Genomic DNA, 17,904 nt, shown 5'->3' with positions numbered 1-17,904 from the left:
AATTAAAAATAGAAGGTTGCCTGACATTAGTAATTTAAGAATTAAGTCCGGAGGAAGAAGAAGAAGTGCACATCCAATCCCCCTGTTGTCATCTCTAAAATCACTAAGTAAAAGAGAAAACTAAAAATCTTGAAACTGTGACGAGAGGCCAAGAGTCTAAACGACAGACTTTCAAGATATTGATCATCAATTGGCTGAAAAAAAAGTGAGCGAAACGAGAGCTTAAAGAGGAATCCTGAGTCCCATGATGGCATGGGACTCAGGAATCCCATGATGGCATGGGATGGCATGGATCTCGCGCGCATCAGGAATCTGATGCGCGCAAGACTACATATTGGAGAGAGACTAACTGACAATTTTGTGTTTAATATTGTAAGTGAAATATTATGACGTAACCATTCCATTGCAAGTGCCTCGTATTGAAATAATTTGTAATTAGACTTCAGTTTAATTATGGTAATTGCGGAATCAACTGAATTATTGTGATTATGAGCCTTTACATGTTGTGTACGCTCGGTACTAGACTGCTTGGTTCGGAAACTATTTTAATGGTAATATGCACGTGTATTCGCTGTTTTTGATGAACCATGCTCTTTGAGTAGACAGGGGTTCAAGCCCTTGACTGCTCAATACAGTTGATCTGCCAACCCGCACTGGACCAGCGTGGCAGGTTATGGTCCATTTCCCTCAACACGAATCGTTGAGGAGGCTTCCACCCTGCAGTGGGTTGATTGATGGCTGCAGTTTACATTTTGTAGTGGTGCTGCCTGTATAGCAAGCAACGCAACCTGGTTGACATTTAATAAGGTACACTATATTATTAAGACCCTGTGTTTGGTACTTGTGTGTTTCTTTGTATTTATTAAAGGAGGCGCCAAGATTATTGTAGGAAGAAAATATTAGTGCAATGTCTGAACGTGAGAATACTTTGCGAAGCTACCTGGCGAACTGGCTATGGTATGGCAGTACAACTTGGGTGCCTGTGTGTAATCTATAAGTAACAGAAGCTTCTGTTACTTATTTTAGTATTTGTTACGTATTGCCATGTAACCCGCATCCCTCTTCTCCCATTGGCTGAATAAATATCACTAGGAGGAAAATTGTTTTAATGTGCACAAAGATATTGTTTTTACCAAAATTGACGATAAGTTCGCGAAGGCGGATTGGTTGAATGAAACGATGGGTCGTAATGGAGTACAGATTAGTTAAGCTATTGCTACATTAAGGATTTTAGAAAACTGAAGATTAAATGAACCACCTACCTGATCTGATGCACGCTTTGGAAAAACAGACCTCTCCATCTGCCTTCCCTGAAAAAAAAAATTATCAAAATAAGATGGTAAATCTCAATGAAAAACTGCTTTTCAATATAAGGTTTATTTAGCTTTTCCTCAATAGAAAAAAAAATTCTTTGATTTTTTTTTTTTTATGAAAACGCCAAACACGAGAGGTATTAGAATCTATAGTGCTTAGTATTGTGCTTGGGTTGAAGGTTGGGAAGACGAAAGAAGATATTTGGATACTACGAACGGTTCCAAAACTGCTGCAAAAAGGACAGTTGAAATCACACTCCCCTTCGGGATGCCTCTTGTTATGCGAAAGTTACCTGGGTGTCATTGACGGTAACAGACAGATGTCTGTGAAGTAGAATTGACTTCAAGATTTGTAGCAAGGTATCTGCCAGATACCTTGCTACAAATTACTTCCAGACCGAAGTAGAGCTTAAGTATGGTAAAGAAAGCTGGAAGGTATATTCTATCATATGCCGATTTAACGTCCAGGAAGATGATGTCAATCTGATTTGCTGTTGAGGGCTTGTTGGATTCTGAAGAGGGTATCTAGAAGATTGGTAGTTGTTGACCTCTTGTTCGAAACGGTATGAAGGTACTCGGGCCTGTGACCAAAACAGTGCTGGGCAATTGCTGGCTGAATCGCTTTTTCAAAGATTTTAAGTAAAGAGCAACTGATGGAAATTGGTCGAAGATCCGTCGATGATATAAGTTTCTTAATCTTTGAAATTGTCTTGACATGATAGGATCTCCAAATTGATGGAACTATTCCAGATTGTAGTATTCGCCTGAAAATGTGAAGTACAGTATAAGGTCAACAATGTACGTGCTGCATGTTTTTATTATGAACAGTGGAAAACCATCTGGTCCTACAGTAGCTTTCTGTGTAATTTGTTAATGACATCAATTAGGGTCTGAATGATATTTCTAGGGCGCGGATGAATGATATTTCTATGTCATCCATCCGCGCTCTAGGCCCCTAGGTAACAAGTCCTCCTGTGAGAGAGAGAGGAATCTGGATCGGAAAAATCTTCCTGAAGGAAGCTGCACTGTACCCATTCCTCTACAAGCTTTTTATCAATAACATGATGATTTGTATGTTGTGAAAGAATTCTTCAACCTATCAAGAACAGCTTGGTTTAGAACTTGTCTTTTCTTTTTCAGGAAGTAAGCTCTTTCTTTCCTAAAGATGGTAAGATCTGAGGAAAGTTGTGATTTCTGCCATTTCCGATAGGCCTTCTGCCATTTTCGATAGGCCTTCTGCTTCCTCATGAAGGCCAGCTCGGTTTCCTTATTAAAACACCGATTCGACCTACTACAAATCCTGACTTTCTTGACTGGAACCTCAATTATCACGGAGGTGAAATTAACTTCAATTGTTTGGACAAGACCGTGGTGGCATCCTCTATGGACTCAGAATATAGTCATCCCTAGTTAAATCTGTTCAGGCACTGTAAAACGATTTCCGGCTTCACACATTTAGTAGAGAAATCAACCCTAGGCAACTCAGCTGCACAGTCATCCAGTATCTCAGGGGAATTGCTATTTTGGATAATGGATCGTTGGGTACGTGCACGTCGAGATGGCCCAAAGAACAAAACCCAACTGGAGGCTGCGTTAAAGGCCTACTGGAGGAACATATCACGTGACATTTATAAAAAGCTGGTTGAGAGTATGCTGCGAAGATTGAAAGCCGTCATAAAAGCAAAAGGGTCAGCATAAAATATTAAATGACATAATAAAAGCTCTTTTTTTGTCTAAAGGCAGGTGTCCGGATAGTAATGGTAGGGCATTGTATTCTGCTTTAGGTACTTTAAAGCATTCAGAGCTGAATCATGTTGCTGGTCCAATGACGGACACATACATCCATAAAATTGAGACATGTCCCAAAATATGTAGGCATGCATTACTTGTTAGAGTAGATCGATAGTCACTCACTCCCAATAATAATGGGGCAGTGTGTCATTTATTAACGATTCAAGTTTTTTGACAAAGCAGAACACGAATATCTTAATATAAAAATAAAATCGCTACGTTAAAATTATAAACAGATAGATCATCGATGGCTTTTCTTTTCTTTCAGCCGATTCCATGTGAGCACCTTCCTTGCATCATTTTGGTGAACTTATAATAATGATTTGGATTAATGATCTTTTATTGCAACCCTCATAGTCAAAAGATGGCCTGGGGTTATGATGTGGACAATAATAACCTGTCGCTAAGAAAATACTTTTAGCAACACAAAACACTTTTACACGTGGCTCATAAATAATTGCTGTGGCACAGGTGGGGTGCTGAATCACGGTGGTAACCATGCGAAACTGTTTTTCACAGAAATCGATGCGTCAGCCGATGTAATACGAAAGGGAGGGACTGATGTTTGCCTTAGAAGTCACGGACATTGTCTTTATCTTCGTTTGTAGTGAATGACGGGGCGTCCCAAACGAGGTACTTTGCTCAATTTTTACTGCCACACGTTCGTTAATCCTTTTGCTGAAGATATGTTAGGACTCTTGAATTAACTTACCTCGCTTGGAAATTATTGCAATGGCCACCATCAGCGCTAAGATGATCATCAAACACAGGACTGCCACGATAATAAACACTATACCCTGCTTTGACCTGCAAAATAAAACAAAAAAAAAACACGTTTTTGTATGTTTTAATGCACCACATGAATATATCCACTAAGTTTATCTAATTGCAAATATTATTAATTATCACTACACTGCAATTGCAGTTCAGATTTTCATTTGTATGTTATTTTTTATGTTCATACGAAGAATTATATCTCGAAGGCCTCAACCTATCAAGTTTTCATTAATAATTTCTTAGGAATTTCTTCGAGATGCTTCTTTATTCTGCTTGTATTTAAATTTGCACGCGATGATGTTTCGATTGTCACGTCAGATTGGCATGGCGATTGGTAACGGCTTAGCATTAGAACTCCTTTTGCGTTTTCAAGGGTTGTGCCATCGTGGATAGCACAGTTGGTTGAATCGCCGTCTTCCCCACACCGGTTGGAAGAGACCTAAGTTCGAGTCCCGTCGATGACTTGAGGAATTTCTATGGACCTTTTATTCAATGTGGCTGAGTTACTCGGTTTCAGGCGAGAGTAGCGTGGTTTTTTCTCCCTGAAATTTGAGTTTTTCATCCAGCAAACAGAAAATCAACTCACTCAGAACACATGCAGTTTCACAGACAATATACACAGAGCAATATGGTCTTCGTCGCTAATGCTCCTAAAAACCCTAGAACAACAAATCAAGAGTTGACGTCTTCAGTTTTGCGTTTCATGATGAACCTTAGGAATTTTATGTTTGACGCACTCAACGAAATGCACTTCAAGGAGGCAGCATTTTAATGTTTCTTAAGTCTTCTGTGAATTTAAAAATTCACTGTATAGATATTTAAATATAAGCAGAATAAAAAGGCAACGGAGCGTCAAAGAAATCCCCAAATGGTTATTAATGTTAACAATATTTAAGATTTATTTTTAGTCAAAGAGACGAACCATGGGAGTGATTTTATTGTATCTATAACCTGCGTGTGTTCTTTGCTTATTTTTTCCATAAAAACTGAGTTGCTAGAGAAACTTCCTCAGGGACACTGACTAACTCGTCGTAAAAGCCAATAAAAATTCCTCGCATCTTGAGGGGGGATTCGAATCTGGACTTCTTTTACAAGGTGGAGGAGGACAGGTAGCAGTTCAAAAATGACCACTCAACCATATCGATCCATCAAGCACACACACACAATTTTAGAGAAATACACTCATCTTCTCGCTTAGTCCAGTACACTTTCACACTTTACCCCACCCCGATGGTGAGAGAAAGTTTTAAATTCCTTAGTTGAAATTGTGGATAAAGAATATTCTGCCAATCAACAATGCCTGTATTTGGTGCAAGACAATAGCAAAGCACCGCAAGCGCCTTCTCCCCTCATAAGGAGAAGTCATCAATGCAAAAGTTAAAAATTGTCCTCTTCTAATTCTTAGGGTATGTGTGGCGTTGGGAAAGCAGCAAAGGGCTTATAGTTACGCTACCTCATCAATGTTTAGAGTCGAAAGAGTCTTCTAGAAGTCGACCAAAGTTCTCACCTCAGCTCTCACGACTATGTTTAACTTTCTTTTCTTATTTCCATTGAGGATGCAATAAAGAAAGAAAGAAATAAAGACATGACATATTTTTCGGGCAAATCTGATTTTATTTGTGAAAAGAGGATTTAAGTAATAACATGAGAATTTAAGCAAAAGTAGGCAAGATATCAAGAGTTGGTTAAGAGCCCGTATTTTAAAGAGTTTCGAGGGACACTCACCTGAAACACTTCCTTGTGCTGCTCAAGGGTCCATGCTGCTCCGTGCTGTTGTTCTGCATCATGGCAACGTCACCTGAAAAAGGAAGCCTCGGTTACCGATGCACTCAAATATACGGTTGTCGGGGTATTGTGGGGCGAATGGGGTGTGAAAGAAGAGAGAGAAACAAGTACGTTTCTCTTTAATAACCCCGGAATAGATTTGACATCTGCTGTGGAATTCTTCAGCCTAAATCCAGAGATTCTTGTTGTCAGTTAATTAAGTACTGATTAAAAAATGGTTTGTTTTCCCTCGGTTTGTTTTGAGTGCACTTTTAAATCCCGAGCAGATTCTTAAGTGAATTTTCGGCAGTGCCGATCTATTTCTGACAGCAGAGGAGGGTCGCGAATAGCAACTGCCTTCAGTAGCTTTTCCAGAAATAACATCTTACGTTGCGACCTTCTCTCTCTCTCTCTCTCTCAACGGGGCACCCAAATTCGAAAGAGGCAGCGCGGTGTATCCTGTTATTTACAAATCGGAGAAGTTTGCCAATTTGTTGTACAGATGGAATTTGATTATTAATATTCGATTATTAGTAAGGCCAAATTATGTTACGAAGCAGACTTTTTTCTTTCATCGTGCAAAAGATTAATAAATAAAAATTTACAACTTAGAATAAAATAATTAAACAACCCAAATATTCATTAGCTGTGAAGACTAACTAACTGCTTATGATAACCTTTTTTTAGGCACCCTGCAGTCCATCGTAGGACCTTACCAGTAGCATCAACCGCTTCCAATTTATATAGCAGCCTTCCATGAGCGAGAAAAGGCTTTATTTAAAAAAAAAATAAATTTTTCCTGAAATAAAAAAAAAAAATGTTGGGCACTAAATTTTTCTAACGACTGGGGAACTAACGCTGCAGTTAAAAACTTCCAGATCGGCTCTTTCATGTTCAGCGCGACCAGAACTGAGGAACTGGGCTAGATTTCATCATGACGAGTCCTTAAACCAAAGCGAAGTGACCCCAAAATATGTAATTAGAGTTTTTTATCCTTACAAAAGATAACCTCAAGGGCCACGACTTATTTGATTTCTCAATCCGGCATTGTACAGGTCGAATATGAAAATAAACGAGATTTAATCCACCAAAACTGCCCATTAAAAATGAAACGGCATTCCTCAATATTTTTCTCTGCATGTTAGAAAGAAAGAACAACATACAGAGAAAGAACAGCATCCAGACTTCAACTTCTGGACGACTCATCGAGATTTGGTTGGAAATGTCTTCGTTACATATCAAAGGTGTTCATGACGAGGCCCTCAAGGATTCCTTCGTTTGGGTAAGTGTTAGACTCCCCCAGTTAGGTAATAACAACGATTATGCGTAATTTCTGAATTTGCAAGAAATTCTTACAGTTTCGGCTTAACACTCAGCGAAAGGGGAAACTTACGCTGTTTGCATGAAGACGCAGGCTGACAACGCCACGAAGGCATTTGATGCTTGGAAGCAAAGGAACTTCACTGTCTGTCTGTCCGGTACGAAGTTGCGGGAACAATTGCAAGAGGACCAATTTTCAGGAATGCAAGGACCGCGCAGAGGTACGGAGATACCGTAATGTGAGACCATTCAGAGGCAGGCGCAATGACAATTTCATAGTACAAATTGAAAATATTCAACCACATCGTCCCAGACTAGATGGCAGCTATCTGGAGATGAATACTGTTCCGTACTTGTACCCTTTAAAAGTGGTCCTGTGTGAGTGTATTTTCATTGTCTTTTTCTGTTAACTGTTGTTTTGTGTTTATCAATCTACACTACTCGAACAAAATTAAGGACTCGTAGAAAAACTGGTGTAACTTGTGCAGCCTACGATGAAGCGGGACAAAATTGGGCACAGTTCTGTTCTCTACAAACAAATTCAGACAACGAGCATGGTTCACCTCTGTCGGGTCTGTTTAGCCGTTGGAGGGGGTGGGGGGATCATACGACGTACTGATGTCATGAGACCATATTTTCAAGCATCTTCTGTAATGTAACCTTTTGGTAATTCTTATACAACCTCTATAAATGTCCCTTATACCTGTCGAAAGTTTCTCGCTATCCCCTCATTTCATCGTTTTTCTACGGTACACCACCATACCAAATTTTGTCCCGCTCCATCGTTAATTTGTCGAGCAGTATAATTTAAACACTCTTTTATGAACATCAACCCTTCGAGTCGAAATAGAAAATTTTTTTACACAAATTTCCACAATATCCTCGTTTTGTTACTTTTGCTTACATCTTGTGAACAAGGGTCCCTCTACCATCTGATCTGTTATGAAAACTCCTTGTTGAAGAGTTTTCATAATTGAAGAGTTCTGTTAAATACTCGGTTATTGCAAATATTTCTACTGTCTCTGGTCCTATTCTTATTTCTTTCGTTAATGAAACCAGACATCTTTTTCGTTCCAGTCTTAATTGGGCACTTCAACCATTGCCTTCACAGTACTGGATATCGTTCCTTTCGAGCAGACTCGAAAGGAACGATACAAAAACGAGACACCGAAACTGATCCCGGTGATTATTGCTATGTATTGTGGAGGGGGGTTCTTTTATTATTACTATTATTATTAATTTTTATGTATTCTTTGTAACCATAACTCTTTTGCCCACACGTTATCTGACTGCATATATTTAAGTTTATCAGAAGATTCTAGGTACAGTACTTTGGTTACAAAGCTTCAAATAAATTTGTTTCTTGGGCAAAATGGATGTGCAACTTATAAGCAATTTAGAGGACACAAAATAACCATTTAACTAGACACGGTATCGACATTTGTATATAATATTTTTAAGATCTCTCCTCCCAGTAAACCTAGCTCCGCTCTAAACGTCTCCACTAAGCCAATCAAATCCTTCTTCTCACATTCCGCTGCATTCCAAGGTCTGAACGTCATACTTCCTTTCGCAACTTTTCAGCCTCTCTCCAAACCTTCTGATGTTTTTCGCATAAAATGTCTTAATGCTACCCAGATAAAGATTCTGCTTTTCTTGGAATCATAGAAATTAAACTTTTCCATTCTTCATTTCAAATCTAGCTTCAGTTTTTAACAGCAACCTAGCTGACCTAAAGTGTTTCATTCTCCCTGATCATAATCCCATTCGTTCTGGCCTTGAATTCGGATTATACTGCTCTTTGCATTCCAGTGGTCTTTCTTGAAGTACAATTAACTAGTTTTAGATCTGTTTCCCTAGGAAAACTAATTTTTTCTAAGACAAGATATCTTATAGTACCATTAGTTCCTAACGTTTCGAAAAAATCTGTTAAATCTTAATTTTTAATTATCTTCCTTGTTCCTTTGTTACTCTTAATAATCTGTTTCTTTAAGAAATTGGTTTCTTATTTGAGTCTGCATATTGTGTATGAAGAATTATATTAGACTAAATAAATAAAACATTGTAATGCCTCATTCAACCCTGCGCTCATTTAATGATTTTGTTGCAATAAATGCAGGGAGTTCTTCTCTAAACCTGTAGAAAAACGATAAGTCAAAATCCGATTCGACCAATCTGAAATGAAAACATCCGACTTCTTGCAGTTAGCGTACTATAATTTGGACGTACCAGATTTTTGAACAGAACATGCAGCGATTTGTTCAAAGCGATGCTCCGATAATAACTCTCAAGGATCACTCTCCCATCACGTTTCATTTCAACGTCACTAAAGAATCAAAAGCATTCGGGAACGAATATGCGATGACCAAAACAGTATTCTCCACCAAGTACTTAACCCAGAAATCATCCTTGCACGTCTCACAGAAATGAACTGGAAAGATCTACAGCATGAATCAATGACATCGCCGTGTCTAACCTAGCAAACCAGCTAGTTGAAAGTGCCACTCAAGGAGCTACAAGCAAATAAAATTCTCTGGAAGATCTAACACATGGTTCAATCGTGAAGTCAAAGAAGCATTCAAGGGGAAACAAAAAGCTTAAACCCAGTTGCCCGCTCCTTCTTATATACCACGTATATAAGAAGGAGTGGGCAACCTTCCTTAAATGTAAACGAAATGCAATCCGGCAGCTGGTACTCAACAGAATAAACCATTCTAAACGTATTATATTCAAATGCAACAAGGATTTTCACATGGCGAAGAAGGTTTCAGAAATGGGTATCTTTATGTAATATCTTTATTGCAATCAGCGATTAGAAATGAACCCACTATTTTATCACTCACCCAGTGTACTACGAATCGCTGTGTGATTACTTTCATCTGAGGCCTCTGTGCACTAGAAGAGTTATTGGTGACATCACCCTTCTAGCCAAAGTAATCACTGGAACCCATGAAGCATCCGACATCCTTAGTGAAATCAACTTCCATGTTCCTCGTAGACAAGCGAGGAATCTTACATAGTTTCGCCTTGACCACCACGAACTTTACGAAGTTCAGTCCACTAAACAGAATCAGCAAATGACTCTCTCATTGACTTTTCTGACAATTCCAATCACTGATGAACTCCATTCACAAATATGCCTCTTCTCTTTAACTGCAAAGTGACTCGCTCTCATTTAATTATTGTAGTGGCCACCGCAGTCGAGTGATCATTCGCCAGGGTAAACGTGCTTTGAGTGACCAGGGTTCAGGCCAGTGATTGCTAAATACGGTAATGTTTCTTGTATTCCCTTCATCATGTGAACTCCTCTTACCGTGTGGTTGTCCCGGAGTATAAACACAAAATTTATTTATTTTATTATAATCTCTTATTATTTTTTTCTTCTTTAATTTATTTATTCCGGTAACTTAATTTAATGCGCACTTCTTTCGTACATATAATTTTAATGTTTGAATCTACATCAATGTTGGATCTTCCTGTTGGATTTCTTATTATTGCTATCAACTCTGCTCATTGTTCTGTTCTTAGTGGTTACCTGCTCTCAATGGTTACCTGCTGTGTATCTTGTTATTAATAAAAATAGAAATAAGGTTTTACATGGAGGACTGATGCAATACCAATAAGAGCAACAATGCTTTGAGTTTCAACCAAGTGCCATCAGACTCAAGAACCCCAAACTTAAACGATCTCTTCATACACTCCAGACAAACCGTTTTAATAATAACTTATTGAGGTGGGTGAAATGCAGTTATTTTACCTTCTGGAAGTGTACCTTCTATTATAGTAAGATTGAAGTTATTACAGACTTAATCGAGTTAATTTTTATTCCGAAAAGACTACGGATCACCATTTAAAATACAGCTGTTAAAATCCTTTGCCCTTTTGCCCTTAAATATTTTATAATCATATTTTAGAAAGAATTTCTTTTTGCCGCAAGGTTTTCGATGGGACTATTAATATAACCTAAGTCGGGAGAAAATTGAGATTCAAATAAAGAACACGTTTCTACTGCGTGGCATCATGTCATCCACACCATTTGAAATTTGTCATTTTCTGAAATATCTCTTAAAAACAAAACATGACGGAAAGCAATTTAAACGACGAAATACAAATGAATGTACCTTAAAGTGACAGATGGGTTTTTGAGTACATGTGGTTGGGGTGGGACGATAATTTCAGTAACGGAAGTAGAATCCCTTGACGAGTCTCATTAAACTGCAATTGACGGTGGAGCCACGTTCGCAATGAGAAACGTTCCAGGCGTAGACGTGTTTTCCGGACCCCCTCATTAAAATAAAATGTCTTTATTGCTGCTAAGTACGGAACAAGTACTAGAAACAATAATTCTCATCACGGCGACATGCCCAGCAGTTAATTATAAAATAATTATTCTCAATGAGTTAATATTTTTACAGCAAACCGTACGTTCCTTTTGGGACTTCGTGGAAATTTGGTCCATTAAGGCCGCTCCACACAAACACACGCATCTGTTCTTGTTATCAAGGACTTTCGGTAGGCGGGTTCACGTTGCTCGAAACATAACTGAAACTGTCACCTTCCGTTCTCTGGATATCCCGGTTGCGGTTCGTAACGAACTGGAGAAAGATCGGGTGAGGGCACAAGTAGGATTAAGAAATCCCCTCTCTGAAAGTAAGGAAATTTCTCCACTTCTACTTTTCGCCGCTTATGCTCTTCCTAATCACAAATCCTAACCCGGTGCGCAGCACGCGACACCCACGACCTCTAATTCTTTTTCACGCGAATTAATTAGTGACTGACCCCACTGCCGGTAATTTACGGCTGCACCAATGACAGTGGCTTAGAAGTGTGGTCGTAAAAGGCCCCAGTGCTCATTAATTCTATGTCCGTGGCCTCTAATGGAAACCGGCGAGGTCAAGGAGCTCGCAAGGTTCCGTTTTCTTCATCCACTGCTTATGGATAATGACTGGAAATTGCTAATTTTTCCGGTTTCTATTCGGTTCAAGTTCATGCGCGGCAGAGGCGATAATTTCTTTCGATTTCGCCAAGATCTTTAAGATCCAGATTAATCCATTAATTAGCATCGAATAATACGAAACTGAATGCTGTGATTGAATTTCAATCCGCTTCTTGTAGACAAATACGATTCAAGAGGATTTTTTTTTCTAAACTGGATCACGAAGACATCGCTAAACAGACATTTGTTCTTCAAATATCCCAGTTCCAGCGCTGGTTTAATTAGACATCGAAATGTTGGATACCGTCCCTGTCCAGTTCCTTCTACATGTTCTTTTTTTACAAAGTCTTGTAACTTGTTCATCTGATTAGCTTTAAGAGGAGATGTGCACTTGAAACCATCGAATTAACGCGGCAAGACCTTTTATTTGCGATTAATAAGTTACCTGCAACTGTTACAGCGGGAATGGTGCCCTGTAGGGTATTGTAGAGTCGTGGTACCTGAGTGTACCGGTGAACTTGAGAATAAAGATCTTATTTAATAATCATTTGGCAAAGACTTCCGCTGCTCCTTTAGGGTCGTGATTATATATTAAACTGCGATTTTTATTTAATTAACTTATATTTCGCTATTTCGACCGGATCTTGCGGATGAAATTGTATCTCCTTGTCTATCTTTCCTTACTTTCTTTGTTCTTCTCTAATCTATAATCATTCTTTAGAAATATCGTTATATTCCTGGGAGTTATTCATCTAGAAATTAAATTTGCACTGGCTTTCACCCCGTGATAAAAATATTTATTTGCGTCGCAATACTGTATTTTCCCGACCACGATAATGTCACAATGGGATAATCTAAAGCCTAAAAAGAATTTAAATCTACATTCATAACACGCTCCAAAAATCAATTAATCTCAGGCTCAGAGCAGCTTATCCCGAATCTATCCATTTCAGTTTAAATTTATGTCCTTATCCATTTAAAGCCGCGAACACTTTATCAGGACTCCGAGCAGATGCCTGGTTTCCAGGCGCTACAATTTGCCTAATTTTCTTCGTAAGAGCACCCCTTTTGTTCTACTCACAAATCTCGTTGCTTTTGTTGCACTGACGTTCTTCCTGAAATAAGGCTTCCAGACACGTATACAGCTCAGATGTACTACCTCTTTTGTTGGTTCTTAACATATAGATTAGCCAATTCCAGGATCCGTATTAACTTTTAGCTTCCACAATTTCTCTTCCACTTTTTCTTCCATAATTTCTCTTCCACTTTTTCTTCCATAATTTCTCTTCCACTTTTTGCGTGATGACTGAGAAGAATCTCAGTGTAACAGAATCCTTTATCTTCCACTTTTAATTTATGGTGGCTCCAAAATCACGTTCACGTGTGAATATTAGATGATATACACGATCAGCAAAATTATGACATTCACATCTAGTTGGTTGCGCGGTTTATCCCTTTCATTTTAGCATTAACATAAGAGAAAAGAAATTTCTTTTTAATACATTTCTTTGCAGTCTTAACCAAAGAATTCTCACGAACGCCATATTAATATTCTTATTAGCTTCACTGCAGACTAGTTTCTACTTACTGTAGTCTTCCATGTCCCCTGGTAATTTATGATCATCCCATGCATTTCTTCTCTGCCATGACGCTGACAAAAATGCGCGTGTTGATTATAAATTATAAATTATCTTGTCAGTTCTTCTGACATCCATTAAAAACTTTTATAGATTATAAATTGTGTTAAATTATAATCTAATTTGAAATATATTGAATTATAATTAAATTAATTAAAATATATATAATTAAATTACATTTAAATTACATTATAAATTATATCTCATCAGTTTTTTCTGCCACCTAGGGCTAAACTTTCACATTATCTCGTAGTTTCATACATCTTTAAATAAATCCCACATCGATATATTATGATCACTGCCACCTAGTGATGGCAGTGACCACATATCATCTAGAGATTCTTAGTTAAGTATGTAAAGTCATTGCTGATAATGAGATGAAGAGTATTACATTCTCTCGTTGCTTCTCTAACATGCTGGTGTAGAAAACAGTAATCCAATAAATTCGCGAAAGTCTCGCTCCTGTGTAAGTGAAAGTCCACCATTTCCAGTCAACATCTGGAAGGTTAAAATTGCAACTTATAAGATAATCTGATTTTCGGACCCACTCCATATATCTGTACAGTTCTTCGTTATACTTATCACAGTCATTAAACCTAAAACACACTTCTACTCTCATTTTCGTTTTCGCAATCGTTATGTCACACCAAACTGACACAATCATCGGGAAAACGCTGACCACCCATGTCAAGTGGATGCAGTCTTACATTTTATGTGCTTCATAACCAAGAGCATAACTCACCCGCTCTCCCCTCTTCTGTGCACATTGTATGTTCCTCAAATTCAAGTTCTGCATCCTTTAAGTTTCAATGGCACCGTGTCTCTGATATTCGTCTAATGTCCCCGTTCAATGACTTAAGCAGTACTTCAAATTCATCAGATGTGTGTACTAAACTCTTATCATTAATGTATACGCAATTATACATTCACCTCTTTTTATTCTTAATAATTCGTGGCCATGTCACCGTGATGAGTTATTATTATTGTTCCTAGACTTGGCACTTATCGTACTTAGCAGCAATATAGATAATTTATTTAACTCTTTCATAGTCTGTATTTGCTTGTCTCATGACGACCCCTGCAGGACTTCTAAATTCTTCCCTTCTGCTGTTCAGGCTGGCTGTCATTCCTTTATTAGTCTGCGTATTAGTCTCTCACCTCCCCAAGCTAGCAGTTTTAGAAGTATTATCACATCTGGCTTGGCACATCCAGGGTCCTGAGCTGGATGTCATCATTCATCTCTTTCTTGGCGATTCCCTTCTACTTCTCTCTCTCTCTCTCTCTCTCTCTCTCTCTCTCTCTCTCTCTCTCTCTCTCTCTCTCTCTCTCTCTCTCTCTCTCACACAGAGTGACTGAGAATTTTTTTTGTCTGGTGCAGCATAAGCCTCAGGCTTCCTTGCACTATGTGGCTAGTAATAATAATAAAAGAAATGTGGAACTTATCGAAAGATCAGTCATCTGGATTTAAAACATTACGTTAGATATGCATAAAGAAATGCGAATGCAGAGAATTCACAGGATAATTTAAAAATCACTAGTGAAAATTCACATTTTGACTGATGCTTTCACATTTTGGTTGATTCACATTTTTGCTGATGCATAAGGATGCTTTCTTTCGCCATTTTCCACTACTAATGCTAATACGTACAAGGTGGCAAAACAAGCCTTTCAGAAGGCAGTATGACCTTGACCCTGATCAATCGTTATTTCGCGTAATGAAATCATCAACTGTTGAAATTTCATGCCGAAAAATGTTGGATTCTCCTCTTATCTTTGTAGACGAGTGTCTTTAAATTCTAAGTAGGAGAGCCGATTGCAATTATTAATAATATTTCCAATGATAACCGTCGAATCTATTGATCCTGTTCAAATGCGTCTTCAGTTGTATCTCAAATGGGAAACTAAAAATCATCTTAACAAATGCCAACTCCTCGAATTCAGTCTATTCAAGGTGTTCCTCGATGATCATTTTTTGGTCCTCTCTCATTTTCAATCTTTATCAGCGACTTTGATTACTTTCTTAAATTTCGAATCTATGCAGATGATGAAAAATTCTTTTCTTTTCTCAAACAGCTCTGTAAATGATGCCATGTCTCATTTTTGACTTAACGGACTGAGTATTAATCCTCATAGATGCAAGACCATCACGATTTGCTGATCCTGAAAGGGAAGAAAAAAAATTAACTTTTCAGGCTAATCAGTCAAACGCCGATTCGAAAAGGTCACTCACATAAAAGACCATGGCGTTTCTTTATCTTCTTCGTGCAGTTTTAATAAACGTTTTGAAAATCTGGTTAACCTAGCTTATAGCCGATCTGGAATACAAAAAATGTTGCTTGAATCTGCGCAGAAAAATTCATCAGCAGTGTCTGAGCTGCTCAATCTCCTGTCTTTTCTCGTTGCAGCATCTCTCGCAAGAGAAAAGCTTATATTTCACATTCCTTATACTGAACTGGACTCCAAGAAATTCTCTTTCATTACTGGAATATCTGCCTTCGTCAACAAGCCTCAACTAGATCCGAAGACTTGTTCTGTTACCCAAGAAATATGTAAATATAAGAACAGCATTATCGTATACAAATCATCAGACTCTAATTAAAAACGATCTTAAAAAAATTGTTGAGTGGTAGCAAGTATCGAGAACAATATCGGAACCACCTTCTCCAAATGATCCGGACTATCTCTTACTCTACAAGAATCCTGGCGCAATATAGCCGAGGCAGCTTTTGCGTCACAAAACTATAAACAACAACAACAACCATATGGACAAGGGACCCGCATATGTTAAAAGCGATCTGTTTGCTACTTCGTGGAAATGTTTTAGTGGCTTTGAGGCAAATATTTTAAATGTTCTCTTGGCTTTGTTTTGAAAGTCGTGAAGTGGACACTAAAAATTATAATTTTTGTTTATTCTTTTTTTCTTTTTGCTTGAAAAATCGAACAAGTATGGATCAAAGTACTCTGCAGGATGGGAACTTCATTGAATTCTCTCCTTTGATGAGCTCTCCGAACTCGTAGGGTTGTTTTGAACACAATTTGATATCACGAAAATGCCACTAACTTTCGCTCCATTTCTTCCAAATTTTCGCAGTTTTTATGGAAAAGTGCCAACTTTAACTTTGAATAAAAATCGAAAAGCCAGCAACAAAACTTAGAAACAGAAAAGCCCTCTCGGGAAAAGCAGAAAAGACAAGGCGAAAAAAAGAACGCATCCTTACCGTATTTAGTTGCATCCTACTGCGCTCCGGAAACAGGTGCAAGTGTTCAGCCCTGAGGCGAAGTCTCTGTCTCTCGGGGAGGGGAACTCCCACGCAACACCAGAGACGCTAACGATAAATGACACAAATTAAAACAGAAAGACAACGGTAATTGAGGGATAAAACAGTCATCACAATTAGCGGTACATTCGCCGAGACCCTCCCCAAGCACCTCCCCCTTGTAATGTTGCAAGCGCACCATCTTGTCGCAGTATTCCGCTAATATTGGCGAAACTTTATCTCTGTTCACCCCTTTCGTGGAAACCTCGGTAATCCCAAATTTGTCTACCAGAGGGCGATTCCTACGTGGAGTCTCAAGGGCCACGATCGCTGTTAGCGAGACTCGGATGATCGTTGTCAAGAAATTGGCAAAGTTTGTGGAGAGATAAAAAACTTGCGCTGAGAAAAGTTGAATGAAGAAACACCGAGTGGAAGAAAGTAGGTCGATAACGCATTACAACTCACAGTGAGTCTGCGCTAATTTCCGTACTAAACCAAGTGAGCGTGTGTCGTTAATTAGCCTCAAATTATCGCAAGGGTTCGTGTGTGCTCCAACGTGCGCTTGGAAGAAGCGAAACCAGACCCCCTTGAAGGCACATCGGCCCTACATCGAGCGAGTGAGCGAAATGAAGACAGCGCTCACATCTGAAAGTGTGTCAGTGAGAGTGGCGAACCCTTTTGTGGCACAAATTACCGATCGAAACACTTACCTCGGGACAGTGGGTGGTGCACCATGGTGGACTGCAGCGGTGGATATGGATGGGTGCCACGAGATACGCCTGGTTGTAGGAAAGGATTGCGAACCTACTCCAAGGACGGCAGTAGCACAGAAGGAAGAGAGAAGTTTGCGTCATTCGGGAGTCATCGATGCGTGACATGACACGCGGGTACTCCTGTCTCAATCCTCACCGCCTTTTCATGCGGGGGTGTCAACAGCAGAGATGTCCAGTGGAAGATGTTTGGCAATAATGTAAAAGACGTTATTGGCAGAACTCGTGGAATAAAGAAACACGACGCAAAACAGCAAATAAAAAACGGCTATCCCCCCCACCTTCCCCCAGAAATACAGGTAAGTTGTCAAGTAGGAATACCGGTGAGTAGAGAGAGGA

The 17,904-nt window shown here is 38.9% G+C and overlaps 1 protein-coding gene across 3 annotated transcripts in view; it reads right to left on the bottom strand.

Moving 5' to 3' along the window:
- LOC150089087 (neprilysin-11-like) overlaps positions 1-17,609 on the bottom strand; it is a 55,219-nt gene extending 37,610 nt beyond the window's left edge. For all 3 annotated transcript variants that reach the window (XM_090371045.1, XM_090371046.1, XM_090371047.1), the window contains exons 1-4: positions 17,506-17,609; positions 5,607-5,679; positions 3,817-3,911; positions 1,263-1,310 (exon numbers count right to left, since the gene is read on the bottom strand). In XM_090371045.1, the coding sequence (XP_090227171.1) occupies positions 1,263-1,310; positions 3,817-3,911; positions 5,607-5,679; positions 17,506-17,530 (241 nt within the window). In that variant the 5' untranslated portion in view covers positions 17,531-17,609. The remainder of the gene's footprint in view (positions 1-1,262; positions 1,311-3,816; positions 3,912-5,606; positions 5,680-17,505) is intronic.
- Between the last annotated feature and the right edge of the window lie 295 nt (positions 17,610-17,904).

This window comes from Mastigoproctus giganteus, chromosome 3 (genome assembly GCF_048544385.1).
Source record: "Mastigoproctus giganteus isolate SK-2022 chromosome 3, ASM4854438v1, whole genome shotgun sequence".
Taxonomy (NCBI): domain Eukaryota; kingdom Metazoa; phylum Arthropoda; class Arachnida; order Uropygi; family Thelyphonidae; genus Mastigoproctus; species Mastigoproctus giganteus.
This window is presented reverse-complemented; position numbering and strand designations above follow the sequence as displayed.